Below are 11,521 nucleotides of genomic sequence, written 5' to 3'. Positions count from 1 at the left end.
ATATATATATATATACTACAACTATAAATTCTAGGTTAAAGAGAATCGGGAAAATATCCCACTAAACTAGGAGATAAGAGATAGAGGAAAACTGAATTTAAAGATAGGAAATCAAATCCTAATCCTAATATCAATCCGAACTATATTGAGGATAATTCCTAATTTGAATTTTGAATTTCAACACATTTGTTGAAAGAGCCCGAAATTATGTTGATGATGGTGGAAAATGCAAGTGATACATAATTTGATTTTGTCATAATTTATGTTAGTAACAGATGTAGCATTACTGAATTTATGTTAAGTCAGTTATTTAGTTTTTGTTTAATTCAATTGTTCTTCTTTCACTTGTTAATTACATAAATTACTTCATGCCTTGCTTCTTTCATTGTTAGTAACAAATATGTAGTTTCTTATCTTGCTTATTTCATTGCTAATAAGAAAAATATTGTGGCTGCCCTTGATTTTACTCCTGCACCCACAATGGCTGCCAACTTTACTTTTACAAGTAAAAATAAGATTGTAAGAACAATGTGTACTCTCTTTTTATTATTTTGATGACTGTTGATTATTATTATTTTTCAATTATTACAACAACACGACATGCTTAAGAAGAAACACGTTCTATTGCAAATGGCAGAATTGTTAGTTGCTTTGGAAAAATGACTCCAGAATTTTTTCCTAATACATATAAAGGGGTAAGAAAAGTAGGCGAAAGGTGGGCATCTGAGTTAGGTTGGCTGGTTGGATTGTGTGTCACATGACCCTCCTCCAAGTCAAGGCTTGGAGGGATATTCCACAACCAAATAAAGTGGCGATGCTAGACTCAAGGTAATAATATAGAACCACCTAATTTCTTCCAACAGAAGGTCTTGTTGAATTAGAGTCCTATTTTGGATATTATTTTTGTAGGATAAGTTCGAACGGAATGAGCCTGATCGAGAAAAAAAAAGCCAAGATATTAGATTCCATAGACCGTCTGTTAAAGAAGCAGTTGAAAGATTGGAGGTGTCGGCTGCACAAATATTTCATACAAAAAAGTGTGGACAATCCAGAGGAAGTAAAAAAACACAAACACAAACAGGTTCTGGTGTTGGCAGGTTGGGATTCGTTATGCGACTATTGGTCGACTGAAAAGTATAAGGTAAGTTATGTAAATACCTTCAAAGCATTCTTACATTTTTTTATGTGATTTATAGGTTATGTAACAACTACTTTTTAACTTTGCAGAAAAAATCAGCAACCAATGCTTTGAATCAGCATTCAAGGAGCTAAATCATTTGCTTCTCATGTGTTTGATAAGGTATTTCATTTTGATCTGCTATGGTTGTGTTTAAATTTATATCAATAGTAGAAAAATAGAGCTCCCCATGATGGTTTCTGTGATTTCTTGTCTTTTTGAGTTGCTATTTCACTTTAGTTTATTTCAAATATTCAACCAAGCTGATTTAACGCATAATGTGTATATGAGAGGTTATAAATCACATACTAATCTATATATACACACATACATCCACTTTAGTTTATAGAGAATAAAGTATAAAATCACTTTTGATGATCCTTTAGGTAGTAGTTATGATATGTTAATGCCATTTAGTCACAAGCATATTCTTTTGACTCTTATTTGGCCTTAACAAAAGAAATACAGATGAAAATGAGATTTCTCTGTGGACAAAATCTTGTGACTGTGCTTTGTGAATGGAGTTTACCGACTCTTTGGATCCATATTTATGATTTTCTCATATTCATTTCTTAATGAAAAAATGGGTTGGTATGACAAAATTTTGAGACTGGAATGAGTAGATTGGTATCCTATTTTATGTTTAATGCAATTATTTAGCTTGTCCGATATCAATTAAAAGAATTTAATTATATGGAGTACTTTACAGCAAAGAAGACGTCTTTATCTAAAATCAGACATTTTAATGCTTGCGGTAAAACTCAATCTCTACTGACCATTTTTACAACATTCTTTATCTAAGAATCAGACATTTTAATGCTTGTGGTAAAACTCAATCTCTGTTGACCATTTTTATAGCATTTTTTGGGACATGTTTTGCAGTGGCGCTCGTTGAGAAAATGAAGTATTTCACTTAGTGCCTTGGCTCCATTTGGTGGTTTTTCTTTCATGACTCTGAATTATTCGAGATAACACATAGACCTCTACTATTAAGATTGTGTTCTTTTGTAGCAAAAAGCAAACGAGCTTGATAATTCTAGTGGACTAATTTAGCTCTGTCATGACATGTGCCATCACAAGACTAAGGGTATCACAAGACTAAGGGTTGGACTGGGACAGTACCAGAGGAGAATTATGCAAGTTTTTATTTATTTATTTATTTATATTTTTGTGTTTCTTTATAATTCAGTATTCATTAGTTTTTCTTTTCACTTGTTCATTTTCAATTGACAGCACAAGATTATAGATTTGCAAACTCAAACTGGTTATTCATGTGATGCAGTTGAGGGAAATACTTCTACACAGCCCACATTAATGACATAAAAAGATATAATGAATAATGTCCTTGGCACATGATCGGGATACATATGAGGAGCAGGCCAAGCACCAAGAGGGGGTTCGAGAAGGAGGAGAACAGAAAATGGTTTTTTCTCTACTCAAAGTCAGGAACACATGCTTGAGACCTTAAAAACTCTACAGATGCTTATCGATAACCTTAAGAACTTGGATGCACGTTGACAAATGGAGTTTGACAGTCTTAAGAACTTTGTGAAGTCTATGTTCCCACAGTATGAACCTCCTTTGGAATAGTGCTTTTATCTATCTTTTACTCTTATTAATTAATTAAAATATGGTGTAAGATCTCTTGGATCAGCTTTCATTCCCATAAACTAAAGGAAAAGTATTGTGTGACTCATCTCCTTTGGAATAGTGCTTTTATCTATCTTTTACTCTTATTTTAGAACTTTCAGGTTTCTAGTACTTGATTTTAGAGGATGTTTATCTATCCTTATGGATGCTTTTGTCATGATTTTAGAGGAACTAATATTATGATCAACATTTTAGATATCTTCTATCTTTGCCCTAATCTTAAATGCCTCTCATGCTCTTCTTTTCTATTACTGGGTTTATTTTGTTGGTTTTGGGCGCTGATTAGGTTGAGTCATGAACATGCCTTAGCTCCTTCTACAGCATATGAGGGTCCATTCAGCCATGGTGAGTTTTTTTGTCTCTCTCTCTCTCTCTCTCTCTCTTATTTTATCAATTCAGAGATCTTACCTAGTTAATCTTTAAATTATGTGAGTTTTATCTGCCAGAATCTTACTATTTAGCAACCTAATATTGAAGGGAAGATTGCACTAAAAATGAAAATAATGGTTATGGTTATTTATGATAAATCTCAGTTCTTTTTACTTACTGTTTTAGAACTAGCTTCATTCCTTCTTAATTGTCATTTGTTTCATTTGCCTTAATTCTAGGCTGAATGTTAGTATTATGTTTAATTTGGAATGGAATGATATGCTTCAACGATTTCTAGAACCAGATCAACTGGTTGATTGCAAAAGAAATTTACCTTTTGCAAGTAGTGGTTGTCATCAGCCTTTTAATTAGTTCCTTATATATAGATTGATGTTTTTTATCGTAAGATGTATGGAAGAACTATTTATTGTACTATCATTGATAGAAAAAAGGTGATTGCCTTGAAAATGCGGCCGGATTCATTTGTGCTATTTTGGATCAGTTTGTGGAGGTTTGGTTTTTTAAAGCTTTTAATCTTGTTCCTTGTACATTTAAAATCCAGATTGATAATTTTAAGGACTATTCTTAGGAAGCTATGCTATTGCAAGTTTTTGACTGAGGTTATTGGGAGACTATCACCATTTTACTCGCATTGCTTGCCTATGTTTACTTTGTAATCGTGTTTACCCTGTCTTTATTGCTGCATGTCATTCCTTTTGTGTCTTTATTTTAATGGATTAGTTTCCTGATTTTTATAACTGCAAGATGTGTATAAAATGGGATTGGGGGAGCAGGGACAAAGTAGACGCAATGTTCTATGCAGAGATGTACCATCTAATCCGAGCAAGAAGCACCGACGACACCGACTTTCTCATGACAATGTCGTCTCTCACGCCCATCTCTATTCCTCCACTTGTCTTTCGTTTCTCTCTCTTTTTCTGTCGTTTCTCTCTAAACGTCGTTTAGTTCCTTACCAAAATGTAAAATTCTCTCTTTTGCAGATGATGCTCTCAGTGATGCTAACCTCCTCGGTGATCCTTACTGCACTCTCATGGTTGCTTGCGTTTCTCAACAAACTATCGAACACACGCTTCGCAAGGTTTTCCTTTCCTTTTTCTACTGTTTGGTTTCCGAGAAAATCTTGTTCCTGCTCACTTACCTTACAAAAAATGAAACTTAGTAATTTCATTTGCTAATTTATTAGGTTATGAGCATGGGCGGGTGAAGAATTTGCGCTTAGTTAGGTACATTGTTAATTTGCTAGGTCACATTCCTATTTATTTATTTATTTATTTGCTTATTTATCAATTTATTTATTTATCTTGTTACCTATTTAATTAATTAATTAATGTGTTGTTCAAGCTTGCTTTAAAATCAGGGATTATTATTTCATCACCCCTGTATTTTGTCAAAATGGTGCATTTTTCCATACGTTTCTAGAAATACTTGTTCTCTTTGTCCCTGAGAAGGTTTCAACGTGATTTGTAAAATGTAGGGAATAATTTAACACTATTTGTGAAACATAGGGAGTATGTGTCACAAAGCTTTTCAGCCGGCTTTTTTCCAAGAAAGAGATGCAGATCCTAAATTTTCTTTTAGTTCGGGGGATTTATTTACTTTCTGCATTGGGTCTGTTTTCTAATAAATTAGGCTTTTTGAGGCTGCTTTCGTTTTACTAATAGACGATTCAGTGAGTTTTTTGGTTACTAGTTTGATGAGCTTCAAAGTTTCTCTGATACACCTGCCTTGTTAGTAACAAGGATTCTCTATACTTGGATGTCCAACTCTTGTTTTGCTTTCTTTAAGGCGTGGCTGTTGTTGAGGAGTGAGATCGCCCATGTCCTGTGTTATGGATTCCTCCTAGTATAAGTGCCTGTACAAAATGAAGTATATAATTAGGTTATCTATATAGCTAGCTCCGTAGAAATGGTTAAAAAAAGTGTACCGTGAGAAAAGGGAATCGTAAAAAAAGCAAGAATAACCACGTTAGCTCATTAAAAAATAAAAAATAAAAATAAAAAACACCACGTAGCTCATCTTTGAGTCAGAAAAAAGATATTTAGAGATAATTTTGAAAATGTACATAAAGCTGATTTATATGCAAAAGGTGTAATGCCCACCATTTACTTTAACAAATTAAAAAGGAACTTAATGATTTTGTGAGACAGTAATGTTATTTTATGAAATTTATGTTAAGTAAACTAACGTTTGTGTTAAGTAAACTAACGGTAACAAAGGGATCGATGTGCTCGCAAGATTCATGTCCAAAAAAAATTACGTATTTTTATTATGGAAAAATTCAGTAATAATGCATAATGGTATAAGTTATATATTATGGTGCATTATTATTTAATTATAATGTACATAAAGCTGATTATTTATATATGCAAAAGGTGTAATGCCCGCCACTTACTTTAACAAATAAAAAAGGAGCTTAATGACCGCCATTTACTTTAACAAATAAAAAAGGAACTTAATGATTTTGTGAGACAATAATGTTATTTTATGAAATTTATGTTAAGTAAACTAATGTTCGTGTTGAGTTGTATTACAAGTGACGGTAACAAAGGGATCGACGCAAGATTCATGTCCAAAAAAAAAATTACGTATTTTTATTATGGGAAAATTCAGTAATAATGCATAATGGTATAAGTTATATATTATGGTGCATTATTATTTAATTATAATGATGAAACAATGCTATATTTTATTATATTATGATCACAATATTTTGTTTACTACTCCCGTATGATTTTATTTTATGATTTATGTTACAATGTAAATATTAATTACATGCCAATCTCGTGATTTCTTGTTGCTATGCGACTATTAGCATATGATATTGATTGATAATGGTTTAGGAATTTTATATATGATTTATGGGAAGTTTATTTGATAGAGATATGCCTTTATTTGCATTCAAAGCTCAAATTCTGAATTTCAATATCTCTTATTCCTTTCACACTAGCATTTAACTTGATATTCTCTTATTAAATGTGCCAATCGTGATTGGTAAACTCAAATCAGAAACTACAAAAATAAATAAATTAATAAATAAATAAATAAATTCTCACGATAAAATTCTCTCAGCCCTATCTTCCTTCACATATATCTCCATCTCACTCTTTCTTGCATTGACGCCCACACCAGACAAGAACTAAAAAGGTACGTTCTTGGGATTGTAGTGTCTCTATACATTGATAATGGCGGCCAGGGATGAATATTTGATGAGGACGATTATGGATATATGTTATTGTATGAATAGATGATTTCTGGACACATGTGTATATATATATATATATAATATATACACACACAATTATATATGTGAAGATGTTGATAATTATAGATATATATTTTCCTTTCTTTCATGAGAATGTTCCCCGTTGGTTTTCTTGAATAATAACTATGATGATGGCTTTGAGATGTTGCACAGATTGTTGTTTCTATATGTATGTATATGTATGATTATATATATGTATTGTAGGTGTGTGCGCGTTCACTTATGTGAGTGAATGTGATATGTTCATAAATAATATATATATATATATATATAATTTCATTGAAAACGTGATAATGGAATTATATTTAATAGTATGATTTTATCAATTATGTGATCTGTTACGTCTAAGTGCTGCTATTCTTGAGGATGGAACTTCAGTATGTGATATATATATAGGTGTCTATACGTGAGATAGTTTATAATTTGTGTGATTAATCTGTTTTAGGATCCTATTGCTATTTTATTTGAATGTTACCAGTAACATGTTTATGCCTTGTTATTGAATTATATCGGTTGGTTCATGAATATAATTTGGATGATGATTAAATGTGATTTCTTGATTAAACCTGAATATATAGTATTATTGTAATTATTTTAGAATTTATGCACTGATTTTGAAGTCTGTTTTCAGAGGTCAAATAAATTTGAAATTATGCATATGATATATCGTTGGAAATCTTAGGATGTCTAGTTTCTAATGCCACTAGTTTTAAGCTTAATGTGATTTTTAATATTGTTATGAATTTTTGAAGCAGCATAGGTCTGGCTGTTTAAACTAGTGAATGTGATTCTAGATTACAATAACAACAACAACAACAAGAAGAAGTCTTAATCCCAACTTAATTGGGGTCGGTTATATGGATTTCACTTTTATACGCAGCTCTGTTCGAAATTAGACTTTCCTGAAGGCCTAGATCTAGAATGTCATTCCTAACTACTTCGGTGCACATAATGCTTGGTCTACCCCTCCCTCTCTTAGTATTAGGTATAAGAATGTCATTCCAAGCACGAACTGGTGCTTCTAGATTTAGAATGTGATTCTAGATTACAAAAAAATTATTTGATGTTGATTGATTAAATGAATGTCGAATAGGTGTCGTTTGACGTTATGAGTGTTAGGACACTGTTGACATACGAGTTATTAATTTTTTTTTTTAATATATGGATCTTTTCTTTTGACATGAATTCTCCAAGAGGCAAGCACAATGCATTCCCAAGGCGAACCATCACCATGATTCATAGGATAGGTAAACAACGCATTAAGTAAGTACGTTCTCACCTGTAACATGATCATTGATTATGAAAAATGTTTGATAAATGATTTCTAATGATATTAAGTTTTTATTAAGCGTTTCTCTTATAAAGCATTTTAGTTAGAATAAGAATGAATAAATGAATTTTTTTTTTCCCAATTTCTATGATTTTACTTGTGAAGAGTTTTATGAAAGCTTATATATGTGTATAAATATATGTTTTACACACCCTATATTTATGTTTGTCCCGCTAGGTGGATTGTCCCGTTAGGTGGACTGTCCTGCATGGTGGACGTGTCATGTTTTGTTTGGGGATTAGTTAGCTCACTCCTCGTGACGTCGCGCTAACGATGTTAATGGTGCAACGCTTGGGCCCCCTAAAGATAAAATGAACAATGCTTTGATATGGAATGTAATGAAAAGATATGTTATACCTAAATGCGTGTCTCATGCACTGCTATGAATATGACTGATGATTATGTTATGTTTTCATTGAAAGCCCAAATTATGTTTTGTGAGATAGGAAAGTGTACTTACTAAGCATTTACTTAAGAATTATATGATGTTGTAGATAAGGTTAAGAAGCCAACTGATGAATTGTATACCTGTAATCGAATTTTTATAGAGTAAATTAGGACTGCAATTTAGCTTTGTATACAGGCGGTATAGAATCAGTTATTCTAGGAAGTTTGACTTTGGAAAGTTGACTCCGATCCCTTAAATCATGGGATTGATAGCTTTAGGTATTTTCCTGATTTAGTTGGTTAGTTTCCTATTTTGTATCCTAGAATAGTCTATATATTGTTATGTACCATTCTATTCTAATCAATGAGAATTACTATCATTCTTCTCTATTTTACGTCATGGTATTAGAGCTTAAGTTCTCTCTAGGATTAAAACCTTTGGCCTTCATCTTCCGGCATATATTGTTGTTTCTTTGTGCCCTGTTTTACCCTGTTTTTGAGTTCAAAACAGAGTATTTTGCAAAGTTTCTATTCAGCCAATTCAGTCTTCTTTCTGATGGCCTTCATTGCCGTGTATCAGCCTTCATAGCCTTCATAAACTCTTTTTCTCATGACCTTAATTGTCATTTTTTCCCTGTTTCTCCTGAGTCGTTGGTCCTGTGATTCATCATCATGTCCGAAACTGTAGAAAACATAACCACAACACAATTTGAAGAAGCACAGGTACAAGTTACTCAATCAATTGGAGAATTGCAGAACATTCAAGTAGCCTATTGGTTGAATGGACGGAATTTTTTGAAGTGGTCGCAATTGGTTCGAACCTTTCTCAAAGGAAAGGGCAAACTCAGTCATCTTTTGGGGATGGGATCACAACCAAAAGATCCTAAATTTAAAGAATGGGTTGAGGAAGATGCTGTGATTATGTCATGGTTGTGGAATTCCACGGCGTCGGAGGTTAGTGACTGTCACTCTCTCAAACAGGAGTTGGTGACATGGAGGCTTGTTTAGAAATAAAAGGGATTAAGAAAGTAATTAAGCTAAAGTCAAAGTCAAAGATAGTATACATATAAGAATTTTCAAACAAACCCCACTATTTTAAGAAAATTAGGTTTTAGAAAGAGTGAGGAGGACTTTATAAAATTACAATCAGAGTTAAATCAGTTTCAAAAGTCAACTTCCGACATCCATAGGGTTTACACATTGTGCATACATAAACAATTACAGAAAAAGTAAAGTGCTAACATCAACCACAGTCCAGTAGAATTTAAGGTTACATCCATAGTTTTATATACATGCCTTGAATAAGTAGAGATGAAGAGAACACTTTACAGCTTCCTCTATTCTTGAATGGAATTCCTCACTGTTGAACCCACCTATTCAGCGCTACTTCTAGCATCACCTGAGAGGGGTTAAATTACATTTAAAACAAGGAAAAGTGAGCGAAAGGCCCAATAGAATAAAATTTTATAAAACTGAATAAATAAATGGATGTACAGACCCGTACGAATCATTAGGAACCAAACAACATTTTTTTGAAAGGAAAATAAATTAGTTTCAGGTACCAGCAAGTAATTTAATGATGAATTACTTACGACCATTGCAAGGCCAATCACCACCGTAGTGGCCCGTCTGAGTTTTGGGTCCTGCCCCCAAGGATACAATCTCTATATCCCGATTTCTAGGCCATCAGCGTTGTTACCATTTCTTAAAATATCTCATTTTAAGAAAAATATCATATAAAACTTTTCTTTAGTTTTCAATGATTTCAAATACGTTTTTATCTTTTAAACATTTTCATAGGCCAAATATTAAAAACAGGCTAACAAGGATGTTGACAAAAACATCCTACCTCGGATGTCAATTCTACGAATAACTTCACATAGTCTTAGCTCCACTTGTCTTTGAAGCTCCAAGTCTAATCGTGCCGCTAGCTTCATCATCAAAAATAATAGTTTAGAGTTTAATCCTTATCTCCAAACAATCTAGCTTAATTATCAACAATTGTATCATACTATGATTCTTTGAGAATCGGAGTTCAATCAAGAGAAATGGAATAGAAACAAAGATTAATATGGCTAATCCACTCACTTTAAATTCTCAAATGATGTTTAGTTGGTTCTCCATTGAAATGCAAGTCAAAAATAAGGTTTTGAACCATTTTTGAGGCAGGAGAAATGCACACCGGTCGACTAGTGGCAGAGAAGTGTTACTCCACCGGTCGGCTAGTGGAGTGGTGACCGGTCGACCGGTGGGGAGCAGAACAAGCAAGAACAATGGCATATCTGCGAGAGACGAGACCAAATCCTGCAACTTCGAGTTCAATTTTAAGATATTCTCATGAGAAATCAACAAAACCAGTTTCCAAGCATCAAATGAGGTTCAAAGAATAAAAAACCCCGAAATTCTAACATGGTTTCATTCAAAATCCATTCAAAAGCAAATCTAAATCAATATTCATCAAAATCCAAACTAAATGAGAGAAAAGAGGGACGAGTGAGGAAGAGAGAGCTCGGGTAAGCGAGTGAAACAAGAGGGAGAGAGAGATCTGAGAGAGAGTTGCGGGAAAGAGAGAAGGAACAAGAGAAAGTGAGAGAGAAATAAAGAAATGAAAGAAAGGAAATGAAAGTATAAAGAAAAGGATAGACAATATTAAAAGATAGCTAAAAGAAATGGGGCGGAAATTGTAAAGATTGAAAATAATTAAAAGTTCTTGATTAATTAAGGAAATCAAATTAGACACACTAAGACCTTGTTCACTTCGCGGATTCGAGTTTTCAATTCGAGTTGAGATGTGACATTTTCTGAAAGCTTTTCACTGTAGCATAAAAAGTTAGATGTGACATTTTCTGAGAGCTTTTTACTGTAGAAACTTAAAACTAAAAACTCGAATCGGTGAAATGAACGGGGCCTAATAAATTATAATTAGCATAATTAAACCTGTTTAATTCTTGAGGTCGTTACAGTGACACATGTTGTTTCTTCCAACAGCCAAGGACATTTGGGATGCAATCGAGCAAACTTATTCCAAACTAAGAGATGCTGCAAGGGTGTACGACATCAAGATGAAGACCATGGCCACAAAGCATGGAAGTCAAACGGTAACTGAATACTCCAATTTTTTGAAAAACTTGTGTCATGAATTAGACCATTACAGGGTTATTGAGATGAAATGCTGCCATGATGCAATTATACTGAAGAATTTCATTAAGAAAGACATTGTCTATGACTTTCTTGTTGGTCTTAATATCGAATTCGATCACGTCAGAGTTCAAATACTCGGAAGGGCTGAGGTGCCTCCTCTCAACGAGGTAATCTCTCTAATTTT

The 11,521-nt window shown here is 33.2% G+C and overlaps 1 protein-coding gene and 1 long non-coding RNA gene across 2 annotated transcripts; both read left to right on the top strand.

The window, feature by feature from the left end:
* Positions 1-2,696: 2,696 nt before the first annotated feature.
* LOC112093274 lies at positions 2,697-4,407 on the top strand. Its single transcript, XM_024171396.1, has 5 exons — positions 2,697-2,745; positions 3,114-3,172; positions 3,962-4,077; positions 4,198-4,295; positions 4,401-4,407. The coding sequence occupies exons 1-5, from the start codon at positions 2,699-2,701 to the stop codon at positions 4,405-4,407; spliced, it is 327 nt and encodes a 108-aa protein (XP_024027164.1). The 5' UTR covers positions 2,697-2,698.
* A 1,927-nt stretch (positions 4,408-6,334) lies between these two features.
* On the top strand, positions 6,335-8,002 carry LOC112093272. The gene is made up of 3 exons (XR_002902982.1): positions 6,335-6,361; positions 7,674-7,742; positions 7,987-8,002. It is a non-coding gene; the product is annotated as an uncharacterized LOC112093272 (long non-coding RNA).
* Positions 8,003-11,521: the final 3,519 nt, after the last annotated feature.

This window comes from Morus notabilis, unplaced genomic scaffold (assembly GCF_000414095.1).
Source record: "Morus notabilis unplaced genomic scaffold, ASM41409v2 Scaffold1334, whole genome shotgun sequence".
Taxonomy (NCBI): Eukaryota; Viridiplantae; Streptophyta; class Magnoliopsida; order Rosales; family Moraceae; genus Morus; species Morus notabilis.
Note: the sequence above shows the minus strand (reverse complement) of the source record. Positions and strands in the feature narration are given on the sequence as shown.

Coding starts and splice junctions, on each gene's coding strand:
- LOC112093274 (XM_024171396.1), top strand. CDS start 2,699: ATGGAGTTTGACAGTCTTAAGAACTTTGTGAAGTCTATGTTCCCACA. Junction 3,173..3,961: donor TGAGGGTCCATTCAGCCATG/GTGAGTTTTTTT, acceptor TATAACTGCAAG/ATGTGTATAAAATGGGATTG. Junction 4,078..4,197: donor ACCGACTTTCTCATGACAAT/GTCGTCTCTCAC, acceptor TCTCTTTTGCAG/ATGATGCTCTCAGTGATGCT.